This window comes from Grampus griseus, assembly GCF_964374135.1.
Source record: "Grampus griseus genome assembly, chromosome: 11".
Classification (NCBI taxonomy): Eukaryota; Metazoa; Chordata; class Mammalia; order Artiodactyla; family Delphinidae; genus Grampus; species Grampus griseus.
Window position 1 is genome coordinate 71,195,471 of NC_139005.1, and position 19,109 is coordinate 71,214,579.

Genomic DNA, 19,109 nt, shown 5'->3' on the forward strand with positions numbered 1-19,109 from the left:
GGTTTCCATACGTTTGTTCTCTATATCTGTGTCTCAGTTTCTGCCCTGCAAACCGGTTCATCTGTGCCATTTTTCTAGGTTCCACATATATGCGTTAATATACGATATTTGTTTTTCTCTTTCTGACTTACCTCACTCTGTATGACAGTCTCTAGATTCATGCACGTCTCTACATATGACCCAATTTCGTTCCTTTTTATGGCTGAGTAATATTCCATTGTATATATGTACCACATCTTTATCCATTCATCTGTCGATCGGCATTTAGGTTGCTTCCATGACGTAGCTGTTGTAAATAGTGCTGCAGTGAACATTGGGGTGCATGCGTCTTTGTTTTGTTTTGTTTTAATGCAAATTTAATATACAGTAGTTAAATTAATCATTTTTCTCAGTTTTTTTTTAACATCTTTATTGGAGTATAATTGCTTCACATTGCTGTGTTAGTTTCTGCTTTATAACAAAGTGAATCAATTATACATATACATAAGTTCCCATTTCTCTTCCCTCTTGCGTCTCCCTCCCTCCCACCCTCCTATCCCATCCCGCTAGGTGGTCACAGAGCACCAAGCTGATCTCCCTGTGCTATGCAGCTGCTTGCCACTACCTATCTATTTTACGTTTGGTAGTGTATATGTCCATGCCAGTCTCTCACTTTGTCACAGCTTACCCTTCCCCCTGCCCGTATCCTCAAGTCCATTCTCTAGTAGGTCTGTGTCTTTCTTCCTGTCTTGCCACTAGGTTCTTCATGACCATTTTTTTTCTTAGATTCCATATATATGTGTTAGCGTATGGTATTTGTTTTTCTCTTTCTGACTTATTTCACTCTGTATAACAGACTCTAAGTCCATCCACCTCACTACAAATAACCCAATTTCGTTTCTTTTTATGGCTGAGTAGTATTCCATTGTATATATGTGCCACATCTTCTTTATCCATTCATCTGTTGATGGACACTTAGGTTGCTTCCATGTCCTGGCCAGTGTAAATAGAGCTGCAGTGAACATTTTGGTACATGTCTCTTGTTGAATTATGGTTTCCTCAGGGTATATGCCCAGTAGTGGGATTGCTGGGTCATATGTTAGTTCTATTTTTAGTTTTTTAAGGAATCTCCATACTGTTCTCCATAGTGGCTGTATCAATTTACATTCCCACCAACAGTGCAAGAGGGTTCCCTTTTCTCCACACCCTCTCTAGCATTTCTTGTTTTTAGCTTTTCTGATGATGCCCATTCTAACTGGTGTGCGGTGACACCTCATTGTAGTTTTGATTTGCATTTCTCTAATAATTTGTGATGTTGAACAGCTTTTCATGTGCTTCTTGGCCATCTGTATGTCTTTTTTGGAGAAATGTCTATTTAGGTGTTCTGCCCATTTTTGGATTGGGTTGTTTGGTTTTTTAATATTGAGCTGCATGAACTGTTTATATATTCTGGAGATTAATCCTTTGTCCGTTGATTCATTTGCAAATATTTTCTCCCATTTTGAGGGTTGTATGTGCATCTTGTTTATGGTTTCCTTTGCTGTGCAAAAGCTTTGAAGTTTCATTAGGTCCCATTTGTTTATTGTTGTTTTTATTGCCATTACTCTAGGAGGTGGATCAAAAAAGATCTTGCTGTGATTTATGACAAAGAGTGTTCTTCCTATGTTTTCCTCTAAGAGTTTTATAGTGTCCGGTCTCACATTTAGGTCTCGAATCCATTTTTTTTTTTTTTTTGCGGGCCTCTCACTGTTGTGGCCTCTCCTGTCGTGGAGCACAGGCTCCGGACACGCAGGCTCAGCGGCCATGGCTCACAGGCCCAGCCACTCTGCGGCATGTGGGATCCTTCTGGACCGGGCCATGAACCTGTGTCCCCTGCATCGGCAGGCGGACTCTCAACCACTGCGCCACCAGGGAAGCCCTCTAATCCATTTTGAGTTTATTTTTGTGTATGGTGTTAGGGAGTGTTCTAATTTCACTCTTTTACATGTAGCTGTCCAGTTTTCCCAGCACCACTTATTGAAGAGGCTGTCTTTTCTCCATTGTATATTCTTGCATCCTTTGTCATAGATTAGTTGACCCTAGGTGCGTGGATTTATCTCTGGGCTTTCTGTCCTGTTCCATTGATCTATATTTCTGTTTTTGTGCCATAACCATATTGTCTTGATTACTGTAGCTTTGTAGTATAGTCTGAAGTCAGGGAGTCTGATTCCTCCAGCTCTGTTTTTTTCCCTCAGGACTGCTGTGGCTATTCAGCATCTTTTGTGTCTCCATATAAATTTTAAGATTTTTTTGTTCTAGTTCTAGTAAAAAATGCCAATGGTGATTTGATAGGGATTGCATTGAATCTGTAGATTGCTTTGGATAGTATAGTCATTTTCACAATATTGATTCTTCCAATCCAAGAACATGGTATATCTCTCCATCTGTTGGTATCATCTTTAATTTCTTTCATCAGTGTCTTATAGTCTTCTGAATATGAGTCTTTTGTCTCCCTAGGTAGGTTTATTCCTAGGTGTTGTATTCTTTTTGTTGCAGTGGTAAATGGGATTGTTTCCTTAATTTCTCTTTCAGATTTTTCATCATTAGTGTATCAGAATACAAGAGATTTCTGTGCATTAATTTTGTGTCCTGCAACTTTACCAAATTCATTGATTAGCTCTTGTAGTTTTCTGGTGGCATCTTTAGGATTCTCTATGTATAGTATCATGTCATCTGCAGACAGTGACAGTTTTACTTCGTCTTTTCCAATTTGTATTCCTTTTATTCTTTTTCTTCTCTGATTGCCGTGGCTAGGACTTCCAAAACTATGTTGAATATAGTGGTGAGAGGGGACATCCTTGTCTTGTTCCTGGTCTTGCAGGAAATGCTTTCAGGTTTTCACCATTGAGAATGATGTTTGCTGTGGGTTTGTCGTATATGGCCTTTATGATGTTGAGGTAGGTTCCCTCTGTGCCCACTTTCTGGAGAGTTTTTATCATAAATGGGGTGTTGAATTTTGTCAAATGCTTTTTCTACATCTATTGAGATGATCATATGGTTTTCTTCAATTTGTTAATATGGTGTATCACATTGATTGATTTGCGTATATTGAAGAATCCTTGCATCTCTGGGATATATCCCACTTGATCATGGTGTGTGATCCTTTTAATGTGTTGTTGGATTTTGTTTGCTAGTATTTTGTTGAAGGTTTTTGCATTTATATTCATCAGTGATATTGGTCTGTAATTTTCTTTTTTAGTAGTATCTTTGGTTTTGGTATCAGGGTGATGGTGGCCTCATAGAATGAGTTTGGCAGTGTTCCTTCCTCTGCAATTTTTTGGAAGAGTTTGAGAAGGTTGGGTGTTAGCTCTTCTCTAAATGTTTGATAGAATTCACCTGTGAAGCCATCTGGTCCTGGACTTCTGTTTGTTGGAAGATTTTTAATCACAGTTTCAATTTTATTACTTGTGATTGGTCTGTTCGTATTTTCTATTTCTTCCTCATTCAGTCTTGGAAGGTTATACCTTTCTAAGAATTTGTCTGTTTCTTCCAGGTTGTCCATTTTATTGGCATGGAGTTGCTTGTAGTAGTCTCTTAGGATGCTTTGTATTTCTGCAGTGTCTGTTGTAACTTCTCCTATTTCATGTCTAATTTTATTGATTTGAGTCCTCTCCCTCTTTTTCTTTTTTTTTTTTTTTTTTTTGCGGTACGCGGGCCTCTCACTGTTGTGGCCTCTCCTGTTGCGGAGCACAGGCTGCGGACGCCCAGGCTCAGCGGCCGTGGCTCACGGGCCCAGCCGCTCTGCGGCATGTGGGATCTTCCCGGACTGGGGCACGAACCCGTGTCCCTTGCATCGGCAGGTGGACTCTCAACCACTGCGCCACCTGGGAAGCCCTCCCTCCTTTTCTTGATGAGTCTGGCTAATGGTTTATCAATTTTGTTTATCTTCTCAAAGAACCAGATTTAGCTTTATTGATCTTTGCTATTGTTTTCTTTGTTTCTGTTTCATTTATTTCTGCTCTGGTCTTTATGATTTCTTTCCTTCTGCTAAGTTTGGATTTTGTTTGTTCTTCTTTCTCTAGTTCCTTTAAGTGTAAGGTTAGATTATTTATTTGAGATTTTTCTTGTTTCTTGAGGTAGGCTTGCATTGCTATAAACTTCCCTCTTAGACAGCTTTTGCTGCATCCTGTAGTTTTTGGGTCATCCTGTTTTCATTGTCATTTGACTCTAGTTATTTTTTGATTTCCTCTTTGATTTCTTCAGTGATCTCTTGGTTATATAGTAACGTATTGTTTGGCCTCCATGTGTTTGTGATTTTTACGTTTTTTTCCCCTGTAATTCATTTCTAATCTCATAACGCTGTCGTGAGAAAACATGCTTGATATGATTTCAATTTTCTTAAATTTACTGAGGCTTGATTTGTGACCCAAGATGTGATCTATCCTGGAGAATGTTCCATGCACACTTGAGAAGAATGTGTAATCTGCTGCTTTTGGATGGAATGTCCTATAAATATCAATTAAATCTGTCTGATCTATTGTGTCATTTAAAGCTTGTGTTTCCTTATTAATTTTGTTTGGATGATCTGTCCATTGGTGAAGTGAGGTGTTAAAGTCCCCCTCTATTACTGTGTTACTGTTGATTTCCTCTTTTATAGCTGTTAGCAGTTTCCTTATGTATTGAGGTGCTCCTATGTTGGGTGCATGTATATTTCTAATTGTTATATCTTCTTCTTGGATTCGTCCCTTGATCATTATGTGGTGTCCTTCCTTGCCTCTTGTAACATTCTTCATTTTAAAGTATTTTGTCTGATATGAGTATTGCTACTCCAGCTTTCTTTTGATTTCCATTTACATGGAATATCTTTTTCCATCCCCTCACTGTCAGTCTGTATGTGTCCCTAGGTCTGAAGTGGGTCTCTTGTAGACGGCATATATATGGGTCTTGTTTTTGTATCCATTCAGCAGGCCTATGTCTTTTGGTTGGAGCATTAAATCCATTCACGTTTAAGATAATTATCGATATGTATTTTCCTATTACCATTTTCTTAATTTTGGGGGGTTTGTTTTTGTTGGTCCTTTTCTTCTCTTGTGTTTCCCACTTAGAGAAGTTCCTTTAGCATTTGTTGTAGAGCTGGTTTGGTGGTGCTGAGTTCTCTTAGCCATTGCTTGTCTGTAAAGCTTTTGATTTCTCCATGGAATCTGAATGAGATCCTTGCTGGGTAGAGTAATCTTGGTTGTAGGTTTTTCCCTTTCATCACTTTAAGTATATCATGCCACTCCCCTCTGGCTTGTAGAGTTTCTGCTCAGAAATCAGCTCTTAAACTTATGGGAGTTCCCTTATATGTTATTTGTTGTTTTTCCCTTCCTGCTTTCAGTAATTTTTCTTTGTCTTTAATTTTTGCCAATTTGATTAATATGTCTCTCGTCTTGTGTCTCCTTGGGTTTATCCTGTATGGGACTCTGCGCTTCCTGGACTTGGGTGGCTATTTTCTTTCCCATGTTAGGGAATTTTTCGACTATAATCTCTTCAAATATTTTCTCAGGTCCCTTCTCTCTCTCTTCTCCTTCTGGCACCCCTGTAATGCGAATGTTGTTGTGTTTAATGTTGTCCCAGAGGTCTCTTAGGCTGTCTTCATTTCTTTTCATTCCTTTTTCTTTATTCTGCTCCACAGCAGTGAATTCCACCATTCTGTCTTCCAGGTCACTTATCCGTACTTCTGCCTCAGTTATTCTGCTATTGATTCCTTCTAGTGTAGTTTTCATTTCAGTTATTGTATTGTTCATCTCTGTTTGCTTGTTCTTTAATTCTTCTAGGTCTTTGTTAAACATTTCTTGCATCTTCTCGATCTTTGCCTCCATTCTTTTTCCGAGGTCCTGGATCATCTTCACTATCATTATTCTGAATTCTTTTTCTGGAAGGTTGCCTATCTCCACTTCATTTAGTTGTTTTTCTGGGGTTTTATCTTGTTCCTTCATCTGGTACATAGCCCTCTGCCTTTTCATTTTGTCTATCTTTCTGTGAATGTGGTTTTTGTTCCACAGGCTGTAGGATTGTAGTTTTTCTTGCTTCTGGTGGATGAGGCTGTCTCAGAGGCTTTGCAAGTTTCCTGATGGGAGAGGCTGGTGATGGGTAGAGTTCAGTAAAACTTTAATCTGCTTCTCTACTGATGGGTGGTGCTGGGTTTCCTCCCTGTTGGTTGTTTGGCCTGAGGCCACCCAACACTGGAGCCTACTCAGCTCTTTGGTGGGGTAATGGCGGTAATGGAGGTCTCTCGCCAAGGGGTACTTCCCAGAACTTCTGCTGCCAGTGTCCTTGTCCTCACGGTGAGCCACAGCCTCACCCTGCCTCTGCAGGAGACCCTCCAGCACTAGCAGATAGGTCTGGTTCAGTCTCCTATGGGGTCACTCCTCCTTCCCCTGTGTCCCAGTGCACACACTACTTCGTGTGTGCCCTCCAAGAGTAGAGTGTCTGTTTCCCTCAGTCGTGTCGGAGTCCTTCAGTCAAATCCCACTAACCTTCAAAGTCTGATGCTCTAGGAATTCCTTTTCTGTTGCTGGATCCCCAGGTTGGGAAGCCTGACGTGGGGCTTAGAACCTTCTCTCCAGTGGGTGGACTTCTGTGGTATAAGTATTCTCCAGTTTGTGAGTCACCTACCCAGCAGTTATGGGATTTGATTTTATTGTGATCGCGCCCCCCCCCACTGTCTCATTGGCTTCTCATTTGTCTTTGGATATGGGGTATCTTTTTTGGTGACTTCCAGTGTCTTCCTGTTGGTGATTGTTCAGCAGTTAGTTGTGATTCCAGTGTTCTCACAAGAGGGGGTGAGAGCACATCCTTCTACTCTGCCATCTTGAACTGATCTCTGCATAACCATCATTTTTAACTGAGAAATTCAGTCCCAAGTGATTAACCTAAAGCTATATAAGTAATTTACATCTATTTCATAGAGTTAATTTTACTATGACTTTTAATAAATAATTCTACTTTAAAGTGTAAAATTCTTCAAGAATACCGTGATAATCTGTGGTGTTTATTGTAAAACAATAATGTTTTTAAATATAGCCGGGGATAAGATTGACCCTTTATAAACACTACTAATATGGAAGTTATAGGTAAATGGTACAAAAGAACTCTAAATATAAAAATTCACAATTAAAAATTGGTTTTATCAATTTTTTGTCATTAAATCAAAACAAAATTTTTGAAATAAAGGCAAATATTGAAATATTTAATGTAATTGAAGAGTGAAGTATAAGTGTATAAGTGTTCATAATATTTAATTTTTTCGGTGTTGTTCCCTCTCAAGTTGGATGATTATTAGAACAATCCCTAATCTTTAGAATAAATTCAAACATTATATTTAGAGATATTTAGCATATTTCTTACCTCTGTTTTGGTGATGTAGACAATGTTTCTTTTGTTCTGCTTTTTTTTTTCTTAAATAGTGTATTAAAAAAGTTATCCTGGGTTTGTCTGTCTATGGTGATACTCACTCATGCCTTAAAAACACTCCATAGAAATTGGGATTGGGAGTCTGAATATACGCTGTTTATGTCAGCCTTGAAGGTAAAGTATTATTCAGAATATGTCATCAATTATTTCTTATAGCCATCCCTGATACAGTGTTTTAACTTTACTTTTAACTAGGCAGTTAACTGTCAGTGTTAAGTACTTCACCACAAAATTAATAAAAAGAATTTTTTCTTTGTATAATATATACCATAACTAGTGCCCTGACTAGTGCTTAGGTGTATGTCTAGAGCATATGTGAATAATTACACAAATGCTATACCGTTGTTAGACACTCAAATGATAAAATGTTTAAATATGAATGCTTTTGTTTCATTGGTTCTTAAGGTGTACCTTTTTATTTATTTAAACCTTTTAACATCTTTGAAATCAGAATAAATCTTACAGTAAAAGGCATTTTACAATTAATTAGTGACCTTTTTTCTTTCTTAATGGTACCTAAAATAATGGTGAGCCTTATAATTGATGGCATCTTAGATTGAATGAAATAAAATACATGGCAGAAAATGGTGCCCTTCCATATGGAGAATAACCAATGGTTATAATACTGTAGGAAAGATAGGAACTGACAGAAAGGAGTGATACTGCATTTTTATAGAATGAGCAGCATAAATGAGAATAAGTCACAAAATTTGTTTTCTGCAAAAGTTATAAGCAGTGATTTTTTTTCAGATGCTCCCTGTCTTCAAATCTCTGAATTCTTAACTTCCTTTTGGCTGTTTCTGTGCTCGCCAGGGTTCCCATTACCATAATAGACTACATAAATAGCTTTATGTCGAGCCTCAAAATAAGTCATCAGTGCAGTGTTTAAACATATTCACTTGTTCAAATTCTGTCTTTCCCAAAAGAACATAAATAATAGAGCAGGAGTTTTCAAACAGTTCTATGTTTTGATGAAATAAAAGTTTTAGTAAAATTTTAACATGTAAAGTAGATAAACTGTGGTTTTAGTATTTTAATGTTGAAAGGGAGGAGAGGGTAAACTTCATGAAGCAGTGTTCTTTTGACTTCTTCCTTATCTCCATGGAACACTCCATTCCTAATGATATACCAAACAGATATCCATGTTAATTGGAGTTGTATGTATACATACATAGACACATATATATACACATTTTTTTTCTGGAAGAAATCGGAATGATTATTTTCCAGTTTTATTGAGATATAATTGACATATAACTTTGTCTTTAAGGTGTACAATATAATGATTATATGCATGTGTGTGTGTGTGTGTGTGTATAAAATGACTACCAGAATAAGTTAACATCCATTACCTCATATAGTTACAGTATTGTTAACTATAGTCACCATGCTGTACATTACATCCTCAGACCTTACTTATCTTAAAGCTAGAAGTTTGTACCTTTTTACCCACTTCATCTGTTCATGGACATTTCTATGGAGTACTCCATTCCTAATAGTATACCAAACAAAATCTGTGTTAATTAGACTCATTTTTTTTAATTTAACTAATTTCTATCTGTACTTCCATATTTAAGGTAAATAAAAATAATGCCAAATTATGGAATAATGTGGGTCATGCTCTGGAAAATGAAAAGAACTTTGAGAGAGCTTTGAAATACTTCTTACAGGCTACCCATGTTCAGCCAGGTAAGCATTATTAACTAATAAAGCTATTGTGGTAGTTTATTTTCTTTTTAAAAACATGATTATATTTGTGGAAAATAGGTAGAGTTTATTTTCAAGCTTTATTCCAACTGACTGGAATGGTACAGTGTTTGGTGCCTGGCTTATTTCTGAAATGGATTTTATGTTAGGGCTATTTATATCAGACATTTAAGGAGTCTTTTTTAAACAGAGTTGTTGGGTGGCATTGATGAGCAGTTTTAGTGAAGGGATAGATGCAAAAGCTTGATAGTGAGTTTAAGAGAGTGGGAGAAGAATAATTGGAGACAGTTGATACTAAAAACTCTTAAAGGGTGTTGATAAGAAATGTTGGTGCCGAGTATGGGGTCAAGAGAGGATAGTAGGATGATGTTTTTTTTTTGTTTTTTGGGAATTTTAGGGGTTTTGTTTTAAGGTGAGAGAAACAAAGCATGTGTGTGACTAATCCATTGAAGGTGGGAAAAATAATAATTCAAGGTGGGGAACCGAAGTACTGGGTCAATGTCCTTGAACAGATGGGAATAGATAAATAGGATCTAGTGCTCAGGGTGAGGATTTCATTCAGTCAACTGAACCAATAGTTAACCTATGTTAACAGGGAAAGCAGAGTGTAGAGACATGATATAGGCAGGTGAATAATAGATGAATAGCTTCTGGAAGTTATCCTTTGTTTGCATCTGTTTTCTCAGTGAAACAGAAAGTAAAATCAATAGTAGAGTGTGGGGAATGGAGAGGAAGTGCTGGAAATCTAAGACCAGGAGAGGGTCTGAAGTAATCATCTAGGACATAGCTTCACAAACTTTAATGTACCTGTAAATCACCTGGAGATCATATGGTTCATGTTCTGATATATAGAGATTTAGAGTAGGGCTTGAATTTCTGCATTTCTAGTAAGTTCCTAGGTGATACTTAGTCCATGAATCACGTGTTGAGAAACAAAGATCTAGGAAAATGTGTAGAGTAGGAAAATATGGTATGACTGTCAAGCAGCTCTAACACCCTACTTGAGCTTAGCAATACTTAATTACAATTAAACCAGTTGATGTGGTTAAAAGTTTTCTCCCACTACTTTATAAGTGCAGTGGTACAGGCATGGAGAATTTGGTTAAATAGGATTAGAATTTTGTCAGATGTGTATTACTAAACAAAGGGATAAGGGAATATTGAGACACAACCTAAGCTGGTTATGAAGGGATGTGAGAGAGGATGAAAGATGAGGAAAAGGTGATCAGATCAGTTGTTTATAGATCTGAAAAATTGCTGGTGTCTGAGTAAGGTCTAGCTAGAGCATTTTTAGTTTTCAGTGTTCCAGGATATGTACCAAACGTGGCCACCACCTACCAAGTACAATCATTACTTTCCATTCAGTATGATGACCAAAAAGTACTTCCCCACACACACATTTCTAAATATACTTGGAGGAGTGGGGAGTGGTGGGCAGTGCCCCCTGTATTTCGACTAGATATGACTGTGGCCATTGAACTGACTAGTTAAAGGAGAATGGAGGTGAAAATTATTGGAAGAAAGGATATCAAGGCAACTATTGGAAGATACATCTATATAGATTTTGAAATTACTAAGAATTTTGACAACTGTGTGATGTTGGAAATAACAAGGAACCAGGAGCTATATATGAGATCGGTGACTGCAATAAGGAAGGGTAGTGGATAATAGAGTTTAATGATCTGAAATTCAGAGTTGAGTGATTTTAAGGAATTACAGAAGTCTGGAAGTGGTAAGGATCAAGGAGGACACCTAACTCCAGGCCCAGTGTTGCAAGAGATAAGAAAAAGACCACAGTCACCACTTGGAAAAGCTGCCAGTGTCCCCAAGGCAAAGCCAAATTCCTGTTAGAGAATGTTGTAGAAATATATAACTGATGGTCTAGCTATCTTTCCAATTTTATCTCTCCTGGCTCTTCATGTAGTTTAGTTTTTCTTGAAATCTAGGATACATGTCATGAGCTTCCTCACCTCTTTGCATTTTTTCGTGTTCTTTCTTGAGCCTAGAATTCCTCCCTTCTCCTTTCCTTCCCACCCACCTACCACACCCTACCGATCTTTTGCAACCCATCTCACATGGCTTCTTTTCTAAACAAAACAAAAAAACCCTCCTATCTTTCCAGTTAGAAGCAAATATTTCTCCTCTTTAAGACTCCTTACAACTTTTGTATCTTTTCTGTGATATTTGTTATTTAAATGTTCGTTTAAAATATTTATTTAAAATATCTATGTATTTAAACTGAGGAGCTTCCTAGGGGCAGCATGAACATCTGATTCATCTTCATAGTCCCTGCGTCCTCTAGCATAGTCTTAACACACAGTCAGTGGTCACTAACTGTGGCAGTTTCAATTCATTGCTTTCTGAAGCCTTTTAGGTTCATTCTGGGAGTTTTTAAAAAGAGAAGCAACGTCATCTTTATGTCAGACACACAGGGACCTGGAGACTTAGAAGATGATATTTAGGCCCCTTCAGCCCTATCTTTCCCATTTCTAAGTTGGGACAGTAATTTCTATCTCGTATTGTCAGGACAAAATGAAATCGTGTTAGTGGGTGGGTGTGATTGTGGATGTTTGGTTTAAAATCATTTTTCCTCTCGTTGTCAGTTGTCACTTTTGGCTGTTTTTAAGATACTTACTTGGGGCTTCCCTGGTGGCGCAGTGGTTGAGAGTCCGCCTGCCGATGCAGGGGACACGGGTTCGTGCCCCAGTCCGGGAAGATCCCACATGCCGCGGAGCGGCTGGGCCCGTGAGCCATGGCCGCTGAGCCAGCATATCCGGAGTCTGTGCTCCGCAACGGGAGAGGCCACGACAGTGAGAGGCCCGCATACCGCAAAAAAAAAAAAAAGATACTTACTTGAACCTATCTCCTTTAGTTAGTATGACTTACCTACCATACTTTCAAAATTGCAGTCTCTAATAAACAGTGGGCTAGGAAAACAGGCAAATCATTTTATTACAATTTATTATGAAAAAGTACATAATCTTGGAAAAATTGAATTTGTCATTCAGAGACTTCTTGGCTCATTCTGTGTTTTTCAGCTGTGTTCTTCATAGATAGATTTGACAGCTAAAACGACATGTAGGGAAGGAAATCAAGAGTCTTTTTTGTCCCTGTTAGATATACAGATGGAGATAGAACTATAAGTCTGAAGATAAGGGGAATGGTCAGGACTAGAGATAAAAATTTGAAGTAACAAGCATATAGATGGTATTTAAAATCCTAGAACAGTAGAGGATCACAGAGAGCAGAGATTCTTAACATTTAAAGTAGCTTAAAAAAAAAAAAGACATTCAGTCTGAAGGCTTTTTTTGCTTAGCCAGAATAAGAATATAAACTATACAATGGTCGCTGACCAGGCAACATGAATGACATGTTAGACAAACAGTTGATTACAGTCTTTTGTTTGTTTTGGGTTACAAGTTTTTTTTTGTTTGTTTTATTTTTATTATTTTTTTTACAACTTTATTGGAGTATAATTGCTTTACAATGGTGTGTTAGTTTCTGCTTTATAACAAAGTGAATCAGTTATACATATACATATGTTCCCATATCTCTTCCCTCTTGCGTCTCCCTCCCTCCCACCCTCCCTATCCCACCCCTCCAGGTGGTCACAAAGCACCGAGCTGATCTCCCTGTGCTATGCGGCTGCTTCCCACTAGCTATCTACCTTATGTTTGGTAGTGTATATATGTCCATGCCTCTCTCTCGCTTTGTCACAGCTTACCCTTCCCCCTCCCCATATCCTCAAGTCCATTCTCTCGTAGGTCTGTGTCTTTATTCCTGTCTTACCCCTAGGTTCTTCATGACATTTTTTTTTTCTTAAATTCCATATATATGTGTTAGCATACGGTATTTGTCTTTCTCTTTCTGACTTGCTTCACTCTGTATGACAGACTCTAGGTCTATCCACCTCATTACAAATAGCTCAATTTCATTTCTTTTTATGGCTGAGTAATATTCCATTGTATATACGTGCCACATCTTCTTCATCCATTCATCCGACAATGGGCACTTAGGTTGTTTCCATCTCTGGGCTATTGTAAATAGAGCTGCAGTGAACATTGTGGTACATGACTCTTTTTGAATTATGGTTTTCTCAGGGTATATGCCCAGTAGTGGGATTGCTGGGTCATACTGTAGTTCTATTTGTAGTTTTTTAAGGAACCTCCATACTGTTCTCCACAGTGGCTGTATCAATTTACATTCCCACCAACAGTGCAAGAGGGTTCCCTTTTCTCCACACCCTCTCCAGCATTTATTGTTTCTAGATTTTTTGATGATGGCCATTCTGACTGGTGTGAGATGATATCTCATTGTAGTTTTGATTTGCATTTCTCTAATGATTAATGAAGTTGGGCATTCTTTCATGTGTTTGTTGGCAGTCTGTATATCTTCTTTGGAGAAATGTCTATTTAGGTCTTCTGCCCATTTTTGGATTGGGTTGGTTGTTTTTTTGTTACTGAGTTGGATGAGCTGCTTATAAATTTTGGAGATTAATCCTTTGTCAGTTGCTTCATTTGCAAATATTTTCTCCCATTCTGAGGGTTGTCTTTTGGTCTTGTTTATGGTTTCCTTTGCTGTGCAAAAGCTTTGAAGTTTTATTAGGTCCCATTTGTTTATTTTTGTTTTTATTTCCATTTCTCTGGGAGGTGGGTCAAAAAGGATCTTGCTGTGATTTATGTCATAGAGTGTTCTACCTATGTTTTCCTCTAAGAGTTTGATAGTTTCTGGCCTTACATTTAGGTCTTTAATCCATTTTGAGCTTATTTTTGTGTATGGTGTTAGGGAGTGATCTAGTCTCATACTTTTACATGTACCTGTCCAGTTTTCCCAGCATCACTTATTGAAGAGGCTGTCCTTTCTCCACTGTACATTCCTGCCTCCTTTATCAAGGTTACAAGTTTTTTTAAAAAATCAATTCACAAGATAAAATTTTTGTAAATTGAATTACAGTTTCCGTAAACACCTTTATAAGACGAGGGTAGGTTTTTCTCGAGAAACACCAGATTTCTCCAAGGTTAATTTTTGCCTTAAAATCAATGATTTCATTTTTATCTAACTTCAAATCTTTGAAACGAAAATAATCATGGATTTCTAGTTCAACTTTGATGCCATCAAGGTAGAAATGATTTTTAGAGTTTTCAGGAGTTTCCAGATATTTATAAATATATCTTTTTAAATAAATTGACAAATTTGTGAGTAGGAAATAACTGGAAAGCAACACATATGCCTGGGCCATCAGTGTGACAATACTTAACTTCACTGTTGGTGGCTGAAGAATTATTAGGCACAGAGTTGCCTGATATTTGCCAGTCCTCGTTTACATTGAATTAAAGACAGACTGCTAGATTCAGGCTGCTGTTGGTTTGGATAGCGCACTCATAATAGCAAGATTGTTTTTTGAAATTCTGTAGCTTTTTAGTCATTCAAATGTAATTGATTTTTATATCTTGCCTGCTTTCTTACCTTTTTTTTTTTCGAATATAGATTTACCTTACCAGTAATGCTGTTTCCTCCTAGAATCTTAAACTTTGTAACTTATTTTAAAAATTGTTTCATTTTATTAGCTGTGTTGTGTAGGTTTTTTTGACGCTAAATGCTGTCTGATTGCTATCTTTGTTCTTTGAGAAAGTAAGGGTGCCTTACTCTAGTGTCTGTAGTCTTTACTGATGAGAGTATCTCCTTGCCATAGTTCTAAGAACCTGATTAGTAGATAGTAATTTGCCTTGTCTTTCATCCTAATGGATAACCTCTTTTCTAAGGTTGGTTGGGGCTCTTTTCAGTAACATTTTAAATACTTACCTGACATAATTTCACTTTTATTTACTTAAACTTTCAGTTTGTTCTTTTCTTAGATTAAATTTTTACTGTGTAAATAATTTTTTCAGGTTCTATATACCCTTAGTTTTTTCTGGGTAACTTTCTGATCTCTATAGTAAATGGTATAGATTTATCTGATGTTTAAAAAAAAAGAGCTTAGATAAACAAGGTCCTATTGTATATAGCACAGGGAACTATATTCGATATCCTGTGATAAACCATAATGGAAAAGAATAGGAAAAAGAATGTATATATGTATAACTGAGTCACTTTGCTGTACAGCAGTAATTAACACAATGCTGTAATTCAACTATACTTCAATAAAAAAGTTTTTTTTTAAAGAGCTGTATAAGAGCAAAAACTCTATATACTCTTGGTAATGCAATGTATTTCAACCTTGGATCTACATCAGAATTGCCTCTGAAACTTTTTTAAAACATTTTTGCAATCCTATTCCTGAAGATTCTGTTTTGATTGAGCTGGGTAGGGTAAGGTATCTGAATTTTTCAAAGCTACACAAGTATTCTGAATTGCTGCCAGTATTGGGCCTTTTTTCCTCTTCTTTTCTTTTTTTTTTTTGGCTTGACCACCTCCTGAGACCCCATGAGATTCAGCAATATGTCTAAAAACAAGAAATCAACCTCTTTCCCCCAATCCTGTCCCCTAGTTCTCTAACTAAACCCATATGGCATCTAACAGTTTTTGTACAGTGCACACAATTGCCAACCTGAAACATAATTTAGCAAGATCTTAGGACTGTTACTCTCCTCCTAGAGGAATGCCTAAAATATATATGCTTGGCCCCTATGTGTCCTGGGAGTTGCAGGCAGAGAACTATTCCACAACTGCAAAATCATCATTGGTGTCACAGGCAAGTAGTAATCATAATTTGAAACCTTGTCATGTCTGTTAGAGATTCATGTTGAGTAAAATTTGTCTAATTTAAGATCTCCCTTCTTTCTATCTTTATTCCAAAGCTTTGAAATATTTACTGGGAAGTATATCTTAAAACTAGTGTACAATGAACCCTCATATCTTTTTTATTTTAATTTTATATTTTTCTATCCCTGAATAAATTTGCTGAGGATTTGATATTAAGACAACCTTTTTAAAAGTTTTAATTAAATTATATGGGAATGTATCATCATTTAAGAGATCTGGGCTGCTGCATCTTAAGTAATATTATAGAATCCAGATAACTTGCACTCCAACCACATTCACAAAAATTTTTAAAAACAAAGTCACAAAGTTTTTTTCACAGGCTCTTTGCCCCTATGCCACCATGGATTCATTTTTGTTATTTATAATACTTGAAATAATTCTAGTAATCATGGTGATCCTTTTCACTTGTAAATCCTTTTTGCTTTTGAGTGAATTCCAAAGCTATGAGATTAAGGAAATAAGAGTAAGCCTTAGTATAGGATAGTAAAATATAGTGGAAAAAAAAAGATGTAAATTTAATCATTACCTTTATTTCTCCCCTCTCATATCTTAACCCTTCCAGGAGCCATTCAAATAGTTTTTTCATGTCATATGTGTATTTTCTGTTCTTATGGTACTTTATTTAATAATTTTCTAGTGTAGCCTTGCTCATAAGTTATAATAAGTTGTGTTAGAAGAGCTTTAAGGAGGAAGCAGGACCTATTGCCTCCTTTTACATTCTTTTGCTTTAGTGTGTTTGTTTCTAGAAACATGTCTTCTTAGTAGTTTACATTGAATGCTATTTAGTGTATTTGCCAACAAATGATTTTTTTTTAATTTTAGATGATATTGGTGCCCACATGAATGTAGGAAGAACTTATAAAAATTTAAATAGAACCAAAGCAGCTGAAGAATCTTATATGACAGCTAAGTCGCTGATGCCTCAAGTAAGTAGTCATAAATTATTTCTATTGTGTCATGTCTGCTAGATGTCCATATTGAATAGAATTATCCAAATGGAAAATCTTTATCTATTCTTCAATTTGTTGATATTAAAAGTAAGTTGTCCAGTGAACCATCTATTACTGTAAGTGTTATAAAAGATTACATTCACTTTCATAGCTCACTTAAAATTTATAGTCTGTGAAAACCAAATTATGATATTATGAATTTTAGATATTTTTGATTACAAGTTATTTATGAGTTAAGTGACTTTAAATGAAAAGAATTTTATTTATGTGCAGTAAGCACTAAATTCAACATTACTCCTATCAAGAAATAAATGAAGAAAACAAAGTGATAAAATGAGTGGATACATCTCTGTTGCTGTCCTGTGCCCATCATTTGCTATAATGTCACAAGTACAAGATTTCTTGGCTATCCGCAATACAAAGTCAAAGTTAGAAAATCTGATACTGCCCTTGGCCAGCTAGCTGTGTGTAATCTGCAAAGATAGTTTACCCTGGGCTACAGTTTTCTCAATTGTAGTTTATATTATTAATACTGTATTAATAACAGTAGTAATATTGAAATGATTTGACAGTTTGCTAAATGTTTTAAAAATAGAGTTGGACCACATGATACATTAAGAATTATTTCAGTCCTAAGATCCTAAAGTTAAATTCTGTTCAATAAAGATTTTTATCAGATATAATTTATTATGTTCATTGAGAATTTGGGTTCATATATATTATATATAATAACCTTTACTTAACCTGAATAATCAGTTAATTAGAGAATTTTATTTCCTAACTCCACCAAACAAGTGAGGGTTTACTATAGCTCTGAAGTAAAATTAACTACCCTGTTATCACAACCAGTAAATATTTTGCTGACAACATGAAAGCTGACATAGTGTAACAAATACAGTAGACTGAGAGAAAAGATCCAAGTTCTATTCCTGGTCTGACTCAAACATACTAAGGGACCTTAGCCTCTAGAAGTTCTGATTTCTATGACTTCATAAAATAATACATATATAAAAATCTAACAGTAATCTGTTGAGCTGGCATGAGTGAAAAAATACAACCTTCATTGCTACTAAACATTAATTATTTTACTTACATTTTGTGGATACTGCAGATTATTTCACATTTTTTATGTATTATTTTAGTATTGCAGTGTGTCTTTTTATGTTCTATGTAAATTTTAAATAAAACACTAGGACTACTTACTTCAGATTTTATTTGGTACTGAAATGTCAAATTATAAAAACCCCCTTTTTTTAACAGATTATTCCTGGTAAAAAATATGCAGCCAGAATTGCACCTAACCACTTAAATGTTTACATTAATCTGGCCAACCTGATACGAGCAAATGAGTCCCGACTGGAAGAAGCGGATCAGCTGTACCGACAAGCAATAAGCATGAGACCCGACTTCAAGCAGGCTTACATTAGCAGGTGTTGTAGTTCGCTTTAGGCTTTCACTATAGAAGATTAAAGCTGCACCTGCATATACTTTTAAGCTATTTTGACTAATTTGGCTTTTTTTTCTTCTTCTAGTAAATCTTAGTTAGCAACCAAGAGCATAGAAATACAGCCTGTTTTAGACTAACAAATTTAATTGATTTCATTTTAAATTGACAAGGAAGTCCATAACTTATAATAGCAAACTTAGGTTTATTTATACAAAAGGAAGGGTAGGAAAAGCTCCTCTTTAATTTCATTTGCTTCTCATTACAAATTCACTTTTATTTAAAACAGCTGAAATTTACCTTTTATAATTCTTAATTATTACAAAATAATTATTTTTACAAGAAGTTATTCTTAATTATTATAGAATAATTAAGAAATCATTGTATAATTAAGAAATCATTATATATAAAATTAAGAAATAATTATATAATATCAAACTCTCAAGAGCTTTCTTAAATTAATACTGAGAATTGACTGGTTATTGTTACTACAAAGAAACTTTTTAGTTGCCAGTAAAAAAATTTTTGTAATATTAGAATTTGATATTAGAAGTTGATATATTTTCTCATGTAAGTCTTATCATTTGTATTGTACCTGAGGAAAATTTTATGTTAAACTTTGTTTTGCAGCGTGCTCCAGAAACCTAATTATAATTTGTCACATTGTTTATATGGGGAAAATGCATTCAGAATTTAAGTTTTTGAAATGAAATCCGTTCATAGCTGGAAGCTGTCTTTGTTCAGCCTTATCTAGTACTTGCTGAAATTCACTAAGTTTACTGGGGTTGTTTCTATAAATAAAACGTGTCATATGTTAATTTATAAAGAATTAA

The 19,109-nt window shown here is 36.0% G+C and overlaps 1 protein-coding gene across 1 annotated transcript in view; it reads left to right on the top strand.

The window, feature by feature from the left end:
- TMTC3 (transmembrane O-mannosyltransferase targeting cadherins 3) overlaps positions 1–19,109 on the top strand; it is a 52,532-nt gene that overhangs the window by 24,756 nt on the left and 8,667 nt on the right. The window contains exons 9-12 of the mRNA XM_082666572.1: positions 7,407–7,527; positions 8,991–9,102; positions 16,705–16,808; positions 18,093–18,262. Of these exons, the coding sequence (XP_082522698.1) occupies positions 7,407–7,527; positions 8,991–9,102; positions 16,705–16,808; positions 18,093–18,262 (507 nt within the window). The remainder of the gene's footprint in view (positions 1–7,406; positions 7,528–8,990; positions 9,103–16,704; positions 16,809–18,092; positions 18,263–19,109) is intronic.